Genomic DNA, 14,746 nt, shown 5'->3' on the forward strand with positions numbered 1-14,746 from the left:
AGGAGACCACATGGTGTGGCAGACCTCTCCTGACCCGCCCGCTGCTCCCCTCAGCAGTGTACTTCGTCGATCTGCCTGTTCTGCTCCCCACTCTGTCTGGTCAAGTCTTTTACCACCCCTGAGTCTCTGGCCTGTACCCCAGTTCTGTATGCGCAAATAAATAAATCTTTAAAAAAAAAAAAACACTGACTCAAAAAGATACCTGCACCCCCATGTTTATTGCTGCTTTATTTACAAATGGAAAAACATGGAAGCAGCCCAAATGCCCAAAAGTAGATGACTGGATTAAAAAGATGTGGTACATATATACAATGGAATATTACTCAGCAACCAAAAAAGAGAAACACATGTCTTTTGCAGCAACTTGAATGGAACTGGAAAAGATCATGCTTAGTGAGATAAGCCAGAAAGAGAAAGAAAAATACCGGATGGTTTCACTCATAGCAGGAGTATAATGGACCAGGCGAGAAAATAATCAGAATAATGAACAGCCATATACCAGAGACATTTTGTGGGGGTGGAGTGGGGAATGGGATCAAAAATGGGGGGGTGGGGAGGGAAATGCACGGGATTATGGTGATGGCACACGGTGACTCGGTGATGGGAAACCCGGGGGATTACAATTGAGATGGAAAAAGAAAAAAAAATGTACAAAACGATGTAAAAATAAACTGTTATAAAAAAAAACTATTAGGCAGGGGTTGTTAATTAAGATGATGATCAAGATGACAGTGAAATTGCAGAATGAATAACTTGCTTAAGGAAGAGGTATCTATAAGCTTAAAGCAATGCAAGGCAGATTAAAAAATACTCAAACTGGTCAGTTATTTCTGTGATTGCTGTCATCACCACCACTATCATGTCACTTTCATCACTGTCATCCAGGCCTTACGGGACATTCTTAGTTGTCCTCTGTGTCATTTCTATGCTGGTCTCAAAAGACAAGAATGAACAAAAGGAGTTCTTTTCTTACTGATACATTTTAAGTCAAGATTTAAAACAAAATAGTACAAGTTAGTCTAACCAGGTTAATACTTAAGCAAAACTGATCATTTTCCTCTCTTTCGTATGGTCTCTCAGAGCCAAACATTTAGGCCATTCCTCACCCCTGCTTTGCAAGTAGCCCAGGGCTACTGCATAGCGTGACTCTTGTTACTCAAGACCAACAGAGCTCAACTATCCTGCTTGGTGGCAGCTCAGCTCCCTAAGCCTTCCCCAGCAGCCCCACCTTCCCGGGAAGAGAGCCTTCAAGCTCCAAATCTGCCTATCAGTCAGAAAATTGTCACTGCTTGAAGTACCCCTGTATCATGTATTCTTTGTTTCAAACTTAGCCCTTCAAAGTAATACTTTATAAAACAGACATCAGAAATGACAGTGCACATTCTATTACTAACCACATTCTATAACTCGTCCTCATGCTGTCTTTTTAGTCTTTTTATCACCAAAGGGGACCACACCTGATGCCTTCTGATACAGGTAGTCTGCGCACTGTTCCCCTTGGTTCTGCTTATGGGAACTGTATGGCCCTGGAAATAACCCCCTGAAAGAATATTCCACCCCCAGCTCTGAGGTCTGCATGTCTAGGGGCTGAAAGACAAGAGCTGGCCAACCCACAGTGATACACAGGTACAGAGAGCAAAGGATTCAAGCAGGCTCATTACCTAGAAACTTCTCACAAGCTACACAAGAGATATCCAAAATGACCTGCAAATATTTCCCAAGGTGGAGCAAGCAGGCTCCTCAGAAACTTGGAAAAGTTACAATACCTTTTTTCTCCTGGGGGTTCCGGTAAGCTGTATGCTCTTTGCTCTGCAAGACACAAAACAATATAATGAAAACTAACGCTGATGAGCTAGCAATCATGTTAGTCTAAAACAGACATATTTCATCATCTTATTTCAATATACATACCACCAGTTCAAAACTAATGCTATAACGTCATTTTATATAAGCAGAAAATTGCTCTGGATACCTTTACCACTTTTCCTAGATTGGAGAAGATGAACAAGAAGCCAAACATGGTAGCATTTCATGACTTTAAAGTTAGCATCAGCCAAGGGCAGCAAACATTTTCAGAAGTGCAGAAAATTAGTTCTATCTCTTTGGCTATTTCTCACCAGAGACATCCCTTTTTCATAACACTAATCCCCCCAACATCAAAAACCAATAAGTACCTTAGCTCTTTCATAGCAAAGCTCAAAAGAAAAGTCTTCCTTAAGGCCAGCATAAGGAAGAGTCTGTGTTTAATGCAGCTACCACCCCCTTTATAAAGTCCTTGCAGCAGCCAGTTCAGGGAAGTGCTGTGTGGCTCCTGGGAAAGAACTATCTTTCCCAGTGGACTGAGTGGGGCATAGAAAGGGCAGGTTCATGCAAGCAAGTCAGCACCATCTCATTTCCAGAACTGGAGTACTTACTCCGGGGATGGAGCAGAGACACTGATTTAGACAGTGAAAGAGACTGAAGAAGGGAACGGCCACTGTGGAGAACACCATCTACAGAGCAGGGACAAATCCTTTACCGTTACAATCCAGAAGAGCAAAGAGGCTAAACTAGGCTGTAAAGGGAGATGGCCAGATATGTAAGGGGGAAAATTAACAAATACATGTCCTCTGACATATGCAAATATCAATTTCACACTAAATACTATTTTGTAAGTAACAGACAATGTCCTTTAAAGAATTTGAAGGCCTTATTTTACTGCTTTTATTAAAGCTCCTCACATTAAGTTCCTCATATTATAAATAGGCTGAGCTGCTAAGAGAATAAGCAACATGACCGAAATAATCCAACTAAAAATGTGCAAGACATCTTAAAACAACTAGCAACAACATATGTTGGTGAGGATGTGGAGAAAAAGGAACTCTCCTGCACTGCTGGTGGGAATGCAAACTAGTAAAACCACTATGGAAAACTGTTTGGAGGTTCCTCAAATTGCTAAACATGGAGCTTCCCTATGACCCAGCATCAATCCCACTCCCACGTATCTACCCAAAAGACACAAAAACACTGATTCAAAAAGACACCTGCACCCCCATGTTTACTGCTACTTTATTTACAGTAGGAAAGACATGGAATCAACCCAAATGCCCAAAAGTTAATGACTGGATTAAAAAGATGTGGTACATATACACAATGGAATATTACTCAGCAGTCAAAAAGATGAACTTGTGCCTTTTGCAGCAACATGGATGGAACTGGAAGAGATCATGCTTAGTGAAATAAGCCAGAAAGAAAAAGAAAAGTACTCAATGGTTTCACTAGCAGGAGCACAAAGGACCTGGAGGGGGAATAATAATGAACAACAATATACTAGAGACATTTTACAGGGATGGAGTGGGGAATAGATAAAAAATGGGGGGGGGGTGCATAGGACTACGGTGATGGCACATGGGTAATTTGGTGATGGGAAGCTCACAGGAATTACAACTGAGATGGGTAAAGTCACAAAATGATGTAAAAATAAACTATTATAGTAAAAAAAAAAATGTGCAAGAACCATGCTTAGGCAGTTAGACAAAGTCTGATAGGATTGATTCCAACCATCAGTGCATGAGAATTTTCAAAAATACTTCCCTTCTCAAATCCTTACAGTACAGAACATTTGTCCATCTTGGGGAGGCTGTTGTCATCACTGCAATATTGTTCCTCTCTATCTAAACTCACCAAAAGGAGGACAGGATTGGATTTTATTTCATGTGTACAAACAAAGTTGCCACCACTGTACTCTTGGTTCATAAAAAAAGCATGACAACATGATAGTATGTAACTCTTCAGGAGTAACAGGGAAGAGAGAACATCACATTTAAGAATAAATGGAATGAAAGACTATTCTATTTTTTGCATATTATAGCTTATATACAGAAGTTTCCCACTAGAGCAAAGGAGACTTACACTCTGTTTAAATACAGAAATTCTTTGCAACTATTCAACACTCATCAAAGAGGACTTACAGCAAAACAAATGTCAATTTGGGCCCTCCTTGGTGGCACAATGGGTTATAGCCCAGTACTACAAAGCTAGTCGCAGCCACTGCAGCAGTTCAATGCCAGGCCAGGGAGCTGATCCACATAGCACAGCAGACCTCTCCTGACCCACCCGCTGCTCCCCTCAGCAGTATATCTCATCAATCTGCCTATTCTGCTCCCCACTCTGTCTCTGGTGAATCCTCTCACCCTCCACCCCTCTGGCCTATACCCCAGTTTTATATGCATAATCTTTTTTTAAAAAATGTCAATTTACCTCTCATTAATCTAAGCAACAAGTATCTTTCTAGTCAAGTTTTCACACCTATACTTTGATAACACACAGTTAATATTAATCCTCCTTAAGAGTAAATTTATTCTTCATATTTTGATTGACTTAAATGGTGTCAATAAATGTTGGCAAATATACAGGAATATCCATTAGACTCTGTACATTTAGTGTGTAACTTCAATCAGAATTGCCTGTTTGCAATTCTTGCCATCTGGGAACTAATAAACTTCACTAACATGTCCCTATCTTGAAATACACTGTCTAAAGATAAGATTTACCTTACAGAAAAATCAAAGGCTTTTGATACCACAATTTATTCCTTCTAATTCAAATGCAAAGATTTAAGGATTGTTTGTAAGTGGAAAATACCTCCTTTCTTATTCATTAGTCATAAATCAGAGCTCTTTCCCCTTATAAACCATCAATTTCCTCTCTATCATCTCATCAGTAATTTCAAACTTCAGAAATGTCTAACTTTTAAAATAAAAAAAAACATGGCAGATACAAAGGCAAGCCTCTCATTCTACACATTGCACAGACTACCTGAAGATGTTTTCCAAACAGGTAAAGCACAAAGTTAGTTTCCCATGTAGGACTTAGCAGGGAAAAAAATACCAAGCTGGGTAAAGTGAATTGCAACTTCAACAGGGGCTAGGGAGACCCAGGGATCCTGGAAACATGAGATGGAAAACAAAATCCAGCATAAAAGCAACCTAACTTTTTTCTGTACTCTCAAGGCAGCTTTATTCTTTCTTAATCTTTTTTCCATCTCCCAACTCTAAAAATTAAGCTGACACAGTTATTACCAATCTTGCTTTTGCTTCTTCCAGTAAGACTTCCCAGAGAAAGAAAAACATGACTAGTATGCTTGTTCTATACTTTATCAATCTTACCCATTATACTCATTCAAAAATTTTTATTAAACATCTCCCCCATACATCATTACTTTAAGATTACAGTTTCAAGTACAAAGATTATCTTCAATATTGCTCCAAATAGCATAAAAATGCAAGTCAGCAGTGTAATAAAACAAGAATAAGAAAAATGGAGTAAATTAAGTCCAATTTTAAGTCATGTATAATATTAAGTGAGAAGTATATTTCATGTTTTGTAAGTATTTTAGACTCTTCTGGATAATGGATAAAAGGGGTATTACCTCATACATTGACAAAAACATTATGGCAATGCCATGTTACCGATTGTCATTCCTTGTGCATGTTAATGCAATTATTGCATGATTATTTTATGCACAGAAAGCATGAAATGATTACATTTTAAAACAAAGCTGAAAATGGAGTGTTGACTGCGAGAGTCTGTAAAGACAGTTCTTAGGTGTTTGTAATTGTTCTATATGTTGACCTGAATTCACTTTTGAAAATTCATCCAGTGCCCCCTTTCTGTAGGTATACTACATATGAATTAAAATTTTATTGCATGAAAGCCATATTTTGGATTCCTCACATTGCCACAAAGATGTTGAGATATTTGCTCATTTTTCAAGTTTGTTAGTCAACAACAAGGGTTTCTAAAGACCCTTGCTATAGAAAGGAAGAAAATTAATTTGGCAATGCTTAGATTCTAAAAAATAGGATTATTTCAGCAAATAACATCAATAGATATCTATCATTAGATACAGGATGAAAGTATCTTTTAATAAAATCCTCCAACACCCTCACAATGATGAACCTAAAATAATTTCTAGTTTATATTACCTTTGAAGAAAACATTTACTCTAAGAATAAAGCAACACAGCATATATATTTATAATTTCATCAAAATCAAATCTATAACTTGATTAATACAGAAAAAAGATTTTACTAACCTAAGGAAAACCAATTTGAAAATTCTTGCCTGTTAGGTTATTCTGACAGAAAATCTACTCCCAAATAGAATTCTTTCAAAGCCAAGTGGTAAACAGTTCTTACTTACCTTCACTTGAATTGCACACTGTAAAATCACGCACCAACCGAGATTTTCCCAAGGAAATTTTGGGTGATGAGCATGAATAAGAACGTGAGCGGACTCCAGAAAGTAATGATTCCTAGAAGGATCATAATAAAATTAAAAATAAATTCTCCACAAAATTTGAAAGTAATGTTGACTATCAGTGTTCCTAAGTCAGCAACTTTGAAAGAAAATTATACTTTTCTGATATAACTTTATGAATGGTTTCTACTTGCCTCTAACAATTTTTAAAATGTTATTTTTTAATGATTTAGTAAACTTTTAGCTTTTGGGAACAATCCTGTATATATATTTAAGAAAAGTTATATTCCAATCAAATAGATATAAATGGAAAGTTCAATATGACTTTTTTTCTCTGCATACTCAGAAATTTTTTTTCACGGAGTTGTCAATTTTGTTAATTTATACTGCAGCATTTAAACAAAAAATCTCTATTAACTGACTTTCTACTTGTAAGGATTATTAGGAGATAAGGAATCCCAAATTAATAGTTTTAAAACTTCCAAACAGCTATTTGAGCCTTAAATGTCAGAATTGCATCTAGAGGAGAATGCACTGGATGTACATACAAATCCTTCTACTCTGTGTTCGACTTTTTACAGGCCTTCCCCCTAGCACTTCCTAGAAGTTTAATACCACCGATTTACAATTTCTTTTAATCCATTTTAAAAACCTGCCTTTGTTTTCCCACTGCATATTACTTCCAGTTATATTAGCAACATATGTGAAAATGCAAGGTGGTAGAAATGTGATTTTCTTGTATGTCCTAAAATCTTAAATGAATATACAACAGAATGCCATGAATGTCTGTTAAGGCACCCAACTCCCACCGAACAGTAGCCTAGAGACATCAGAAGTCACACCATCCTTCCACCTTTAAGATGCCACCTTAAGGAGAGGGTTAAAAGAAAGTAATGCAACATTTGTTACTAAAATCAAACCATCAGCAAGTCCTGTACAAGCACAGCTCTCCTTGGTACTCCTTAAGTGAAAACACATGGTTGTCTCAGGGTCACTGATTTAGTTTAAAGAGCCTAGAGGAAAGCTGAAAACAGAAGCTGCATCCTGCTTCAGAGGGTCTGCGCTGTGGGCCTCTGATTTTCTTGAGCGGAAGATTCAGCCTCCTGGTTGTCAGGAAGCCAGCCCAAGCTGTACACATCCCTAAGGGGAGCCAGCCCCCAGGGACCAGAGCCAAATGCCATCCCCTGAATTTAACTCATGTATGGTAATCACTTTTCATAGTAATGGGATTTTGGAAATCATCCAGCACCCTTTGGCAAAACGCTAGGCAGGGTAATTAGAGAGGCAAGGCAGGATTTATTTGATAGGGCAGAGTCTTCTTAAAGGTGAACAACATGGGACTATTTCACAAAGACTGAATTACTTTTTTTCCAAGTAAGGGTGAGATTTTCACATTCACATTGCAAAATTAGCAAGTGCCTACACTTAACCATACTCACTGCTTAGTACCCAGAAATAACACATGGTCTTCAGATTCCCAAGATTATGACAGCTCTCTAGTCCTCAGAGCTGAGGGAAGGGGGTTCAGGATGTGTGGTCGGAGGGTTTAAGTTCTGATTCTGGCCACTGAGTAGGCAACTGAGACAAGACAGTCTCATCTGCTCAAAGATGTTAAGAACTACTTACGTCCTAGGTGAGTTTGAGAAAATTATATATTTTGTACATATATAAAATATGTTTTGTAAATAGTAGAGCATAAACATAAATAAAACATTTAAACAACCATATGTGCACAGTTGAGACATTTGGGCAGGGCCTTGCTGTTTTCACGTAGTAAACTCAAACTGAACAGAAAGAAGTGGACAATAATAGAAAACAAAAAGGAAATATATGTTCAAATAAAAAGGGATTTCTCTACAAAACTGGAAGAGTTAAGTTTACAAAAACCAAAAAATAAAAACCAGCAGCAAAAAAAAATATGAAAAAGCTAACTAGAGAAAAGTTGTCTCATGGAAAAACTGACAAAAGTTTTGGGTGTTTCATATTCATGCAGCCAGAAAAGCTCAACAAGCATCACCTTTGCCTTCGTAATATTATTTACCTTATCACCTGGGTCAAATTTGATCACTTAACCCCATATAATACTGCTACTAAAATTTTCCAAATATGTGACCAATTGCATGAACTGATGGTAAATTGATGAAAATGTAAATGAGCCCTTGTAGGTGAGGACTATACCCAAAGAAAGCAATAGAGAGATGAAAAAGAAAGACTCATTCAGACAGGCCATGGTCTCGAAAAAGAAAAAAAGAGCTTGCACATATGAATAAAACATAATTTGTCTTTCAAGTAGACAGATATATTTAGACAACCTATTTCTGCACTTAGTATAAACTAATGAACAAGAATACCTTCGACTGCAGGTTACTTGATAAAGAAAGTGACTCGGTCCTGGAGATATTAAAGTCTGGCTCATTGGTGGTCTCAAAAGAATCCAGTTCATCCCCACTAGGAATCCCAGTTCTGGAGGAATTCTGCAACCCTGGGGTGTAACAAAGGTGTGGCTGCTCCGGCTGCCCTTCCCCTTCGCTGTCGGCGTCCAGGGCATCAAGGCTAGAACTGAAGCACAAAGCAAGCAAGCAGGTCAGCCACAGAGTACCAGATGAGCTGAGTCACCGGCTTCTGTTTCTCTGAATTCAAATTCTCATTTAATTTCTAATGAAATCTATATTTGAATAGTTTTTATTGCTCTTTCCCTACCCTCAAGCCTTCTCTTTTAAAACAAAATTTTATGTTGCTCCAGATAAACATTTCTAGCTAACAAAAGTGATTTTGAGTACTTTAAGGAAAAAAAGTTTGTCTAATAGTCTCATTTGCTTATTTTGGCTTTTGTTGCTCTTACCGTTGGCATCAAGACTCCAAAGGCGTCCCTGAAATAAATGTCTGAGTGTTGTCCTATTTTCTCCTATGTGTTTTATAGTCTCTGAGCTTACATGCAAGTCTTAATCTATTTTGAGTTAATTTTTGTGCATAGTGTGAGATAGTGATCGATCTCATTCTTCTGCACAATTTCCCCAATACCGCTTGTTGAAGAGACTTTCCTTTCTCCATTGTACACTTTGCTCCTTTGTCATACATCAACTGCCCACGTGAAGTTAGTACTATTCTCACAGTAGTATCCTTTTTTGTAAATGTAGTTAGTAGAGGCCCCAGTTACTGTTTAAATATATAAAATGCATGAACAGCCACAGGGGGTCCTCTGTAGAGATTTGCAAGTGGAAATGCAGAGCCTGGCATTCTCTACACAGCCCTCTTGGCTGAAAAGGTCAGGGGGGTGGAGGGATACAAGTTATGCAATGTCCTCATCCCAGACTTAGAGTCAACACACAGGTCAGACATGAACCAAGTAAGGTCCCAAATATGTACTATTATCATGTTTAGAGCTTTTTATAAATGATTCTCATAGAAATTCACCTCAGAAACAGGTTGTGATTTTATCAACTACTGTTCTTTCCTCGTCTAACTTTTATAACCATAAAGTCAAAAGGAAAGAACTTGACCTCCCACATTCCTGGCTCATTCCGTAACATTTGTATTTTAAATCGCTCAAACTGAGACCAGTGGCTTTCACATGCATGTAATACACAATGCATTTTCAAATGTACTTTTCTTTGAGAAAAATTACTTTGAAAATTCTCGAAGTCGTACTTTGAGTCTTACAATTTTATCACTAACACAATGAAGCCATTTAGATTTTGAAATGCAGAGAACCAGAAAATGAAAACATGAACAACCATTTGGATTATTTTTGTTTAAAAGAACCATATTTAATAGCCACTGCATATCAGCTTATTGAATTATACGATGCTTGGAACAGAGCTACAGCAGATATACTGCTCGTATATGTACATATATCCTATACTGTATTAGTCCTTGAATTAATTCCTGAGCCCCTCCCCACACACACCTCTACCACCAGCCCTGCTCCCTGCCTCCAAGCTGGGACATGTTACAGAGGCTTTTAATTACCTTTACTCAGACTGGATAGTTTTCCAATACTCTGAAGAGGCAAAACTCTATCCACAGTGGTGAGATGTTTAAACTTCCCAGGGCAAGAGCATGAACAGAGAGTGTAATTTAGATAGCCCGTGAATGTGTTTGCACAAGCCAAACAGAGGGGGCATTGTGTCCTTCCTTCATCTAGTCCTACAGTAGTTCCCATAGAGAATGTGTTCACTTTCCTTGGTCACACACCCCACAGAACTTAATTGCCCAGAATGCTGTAATCACACACACAGTTAAACCTGTTTTTGCAGAACTATACAGCACCTACGCTGCACAGGTAGCCTCTGATCACAAGCAGATCTATGGGGAGTAATCACCACCCACTGAATTTAAACCACAAATCATTAAACGCAGACACTACTTTTGATACCAATACATGCTCAAATTTTTCAACCTCACGTGACTGTTTATCAGTGCAAAGTACCCAGAGATGAGCACCCGCAGAGCCCTGCTCACTGCCTTTTTCTCCTTTCTCATCAATGAAATCTCTGCTGAATGGTCATTCACCTTAGTTCATTAGATAGCCATTCACAGTTTTTTGATTCATGATTTCAAGTGTATAGCTATTGCCATAGTGAATTCAGTCTCAATACTGTACAGCGTTCCGTTGTGTAACTGTATCTAAACTGAAGCATTTCCCATTTGGGTTCTTTCCTGTGTTGTAAATACTCATGTACCTGCCTCCTGGAACACAGGTAAAACTGCTGGGTCATAAGATATATACAAATCTAACTTTATGAGATAATGCCTAGTTATTTTCTGAAGTTGTTAATTTTCACTATCAACTATAACAGGATTTCCCACTTTATGCATTTTCTTGGTGAAAAAAGTTTATGGTCAAACTTTTTAATTTTTTTGCATACCTAGAAAGTATAAAATAGTATCTCATCATGATTTCCTTAATTTTGTCAGTTTTACTAAATGTCTTATTTTCAAATCTAGGGATGAAGAAACCTAAAAGGAGGCGACATGTCGGTTGAGTCAGATTAAAAATAGTAGGAAGAAAAAACAAAGAAATTTCCAAATCTAGCTATAAGGTTCTTTCATTTTCTTTAATTTTCCTCTATAACATAACATCTTACCTTCTTTTCTTCAGCTGACTTTGTTCCTTTTTAAATCCATGAAGACCAAAAGATAGATTCAAATCGGAAGCGTATGAACTAGATGGTGACGTGAACAGCTGTTGGGCCTCAGTGTTTGATGTCACTTTCTTATTCTCACTTAGTGGGTACATGCCAGGGTGGGCTTCAGTAGGAAGGATGTGCTTGCAGCTCTGAGGCCCCAGGGTAGAACCCATGGATTCAGGGCAGGAGTTTGTAGAGATGCCCTCTATATTAATATAGTTAATATCCAAGTCACCAACCTGGTAGTTGAAAGAAAAATATTTGCTGAGCAAAAGCAGGAAAGATTGGCTTCATTAAGAAAAAAGAATTCCCAATTTTAAAATCTTCCACCTTATCGCTTTTGTTTATTCCTATTTTTGTTTTGTTTTAGGTTACAGAGATAAATCTTTCATGATATGTTTTCATTCACATGGCTACTATCCCCTATTTCACAAAAAAAGGGAAAGGACCGACTTGTTATGTGTTTTACTAACATGAAGTTATTCTTTAACATTTTATGAACCACTGACTAAAAAAAAAAAAAAAAAAGGAAATCTCCATGAGGTTGAGGGAAAAACTAAAAATTAGGCATCTTTATTATAAAAAGTAGTTTATAGGAATCTGGGCAATCATGGCACTGGTGGTCATGTAAATATGAATCTCCCAAAAAGTAGTATCAAAAATCATAAGAACAAACAAAATATATGGACCTAGTAAAACAAGAAGACAAAAAATGCCCAAACTTGTAACTGCCTATAAATAACAATGTCAAACCTCAGCAACTTGTCATATTCTACTAAAAACTTTTACTGGGTAAGAACAATCTGGAAATTCTCTAGGGCCAAGAGAAGAGGGAGCTAGTGGAGTTCCTAAGATTGATCAAAAACACCATGTGCAAAAGGAAGTCCACCCTATATGTTGTCAGAGTCCTGGTGATCCAAGTGCTAACTAGGAAAGGAGCTAGTAAGTATTGCTGATCCCGGGTGGAGTCATCAAAATTCATCACACCGTAAGTAGAAAACAGCAGAAAGGAAGACAGTGACACCATTTACACATCAGGTAGTAAAGGGGAAAAGTTGCAAGGGAAATTTAGGATCCAAAATCAACTACTGCATAAATAATTTACTAAAGAAAACTAATCAATGAATGCTCAAATTAGTGGGTGAGAACTAAATAAGTGCACAGGATAACTACAGAAACACAAATTCTCTGCCCACTAACAGGAAAATGTAATTTTACTGAAAAGAAACTTAGTAGAACAAAGATTATGTCACCAATAAGGGACAAATTAATAAGCTCAGAAGAGCACAAGATCATTCTTGTAATATCCCTGCCAAACACAGATCATGAACCTAACGAGGAAATGCCAGACAAATCAAAATTGAAGGACATTCCAGCAAAAACAGAAACATCACATTAATTTTTCAAAATTATCAATGTCATTAAAGACACAGACTAAAGGACTATCCCATATTATATGAGACTAGAAAGACGGGAAATTAAACGCAATACATAAAATTTTCTTTTTGGTAAAAACAACTGGGAAAACTGCTTAAAACTTAATGATATCTATAGACAGCTAATAGTACTGTGTTGAAAATGACTTCCATATTTTGATAACTATATGAGCTTCTATTAGAGAATGTCCATGTTTTTAGGGAATATATGCCATTAAAGATTGTGGAATAAGGAATAGCCTTTTTTAGATTTACTTTCAAATAGCTAAATAAATACGTTTATATGTGTGTGTGTGGGGGTGTGTATATATATATAGTAGTCTTTGTGTCTTTATATGTAAAGAATGTACATGTGTACACAGAGTAATAAAGTACAATATGATAAAATATTAGCGTTTGAGGAATTTTGATGTGGGGCACATAGAGATTTGTATAAACTATGTATTAAATTATGTATTTCTGCTTAAGTATTATGTATTACTACTATTGACATATGCAAATATTTTTCTAAAGTAGCTAACATGACAGTACTTTTTCAAATTTTTGGTCATTTTTATCATGAATTTCTTCATCTGGTAGACTGACAGACTTAAGAATCAATGGGAAGCAGCACTGCAAACAAGCCAGGCGTTTAAGTTTCTTGAGCGTCTTTGTGGAAATCCAGTAAGATTCTTTCCAGATACTGCTAGAAATTATTTTAAGTATGCAGGGACCCTCATGTTGCCCTTGACATATACACGAACGGGAAGAAAAGCTGCACAGCAACCACACTGTGCTGATACACTGAACTTTGTGATGTATATCCAGATTTTTATTTGTTTCAATCCACAAATTCAGGATGTTTTGCTAAATTTTAGTTTTACCAATACATTGAGTTATATCTTTAAAATGATTCACATTGGGCCCTCCCTGGTGGCGCAGCAGATGAAAGCACAGCACTAAGAAGCTAAAACCACTTCAGCATGAGTTTGATCCCCGCCTGCCCTGGGGGTGACCACATGGCACAGCAGACCTCTCTTGACTCACCCGCTGCTCCTCTCAGCTGTGTACTTCATTAGTTGGCCTGTTCTGCTCCCCACTCTCTCCAGTGAATCCTCTCACTACCCCTGCACCTCTGGCCTGTACCCCAGTTCTGTATGCATAAATAAATAAATCTTTAAAAAAAATTATTCACATTGCTAAAACAGCACTCTCATCCAAAATATTCCCAAGCAGAAATTAAATCCTAATCTTTTATCTTTGGTTTGGGAAGTTTGACATTTGTAATGTATGTTTGAACATATAAAAGCAATTGTCTCCCACATAATATTAGGCCATGTACAATTTTAGCTACTAGAGTAAATGAAAATATTGTCCTATTCACTAAGGTACAGAACAATAACCAAAAAAAAGAAATATTTCATTTAAACTTCTGAGAATATATGACAACAGGATAAAACCACTAAAATCAGAACATAGCTAGAGGACAGGAAGTCTAACGAGCCTGTATCTTCACACAATGCCCCCCATCTCCCAAATTGATCTTTAACCCTGTGCCTCACCCTTCACTTCTATAATTCAGGCTGAAATTGAGCTGCTTTATGCCAAAAAAAAAATTATTTATAGCTGATGCTCCTTCTTATAAAGATTCCCCATCATTTTGAATGTCATCCTATCTGCCGCATATATATTATGCATTTGACAAAAGGAAAAAGCAGTGATGTTGAGCTAAAGAACGGAAACTAAGGTTTACGATAGGAAAAAAGTTATACCATAGAAAACATCTATAAATAAGAAAACATGATAAATTTATAGTAACAACAGGTAGAATACCTGTTGTTCAATGAACACATACATGGCGTGCCATCATGGAGATCTGGTTTTTGAGTTGATAGACAGAAATTGTATGCTGTCAAAATTACCCTTGAAAATCCCTTAGGTCTCCCACAAATTATGGAGTGC

The 14,746-nt window shown here is 37.3% G+C and overlaps 1 protein-coding gene across 3 annotated transcripts in view; it reads right to left on the reverse strand.

Annotated features, from left to right (window-relative positions):
* ARHGEF28 (Rho guanine nucleotide exchange factor (GEF) 28) overlaps positions 1-14,746 on the reverse strand; it is a 252,950-nt gene that overhangs the window by 79,629 nt on the left and 158,575 nt on the right. For 2 of the 3 annotated variants that reach the window (XM_012721845.1, XM_012721847.1), the window contains 5 exons: positions 11,328-11,608; positions 8,592-8,799; positions 6,184-6,295; positions 2,415-2,492; positions 1,767-1,809 (listed from right to left, as the gene is read on the reverse strand). In XM_012721845.1, the coding sequence (XP_012577299.1) occupies positions 1,767-1,809; positions 2,415-2,492; positions 6,184-6,295; positions 8,592-8,799; positions 11,328-11,608 (722 nt within the window). The remainder of the gene's footprint in view (positions 1-1,766; positions 1,810-2,414; positions 2,493-6,183; positions 6,296-8,591; positions 8,800-11,327; positions 11,609-14,746) is intronic. The other variant, XM_012721846.1, reaches the window with a different exon arrangement.

This window comes from Condylura cristata, unplaced genomic scaffold, assembly GCF_000260355.1.
Source record: "Condylura cristata isolate star-nosed mole 26May11 unplaced genomic scaffold, ConCri1.0 scaffold00007, whole genome shotgun sequence".
Taxonomy (NCBI): Eukaryota; Metazoa; Chordata; class Mammalia; order Eulipotyphla; family Talpidae; genus Condylura; species Condylura cristata.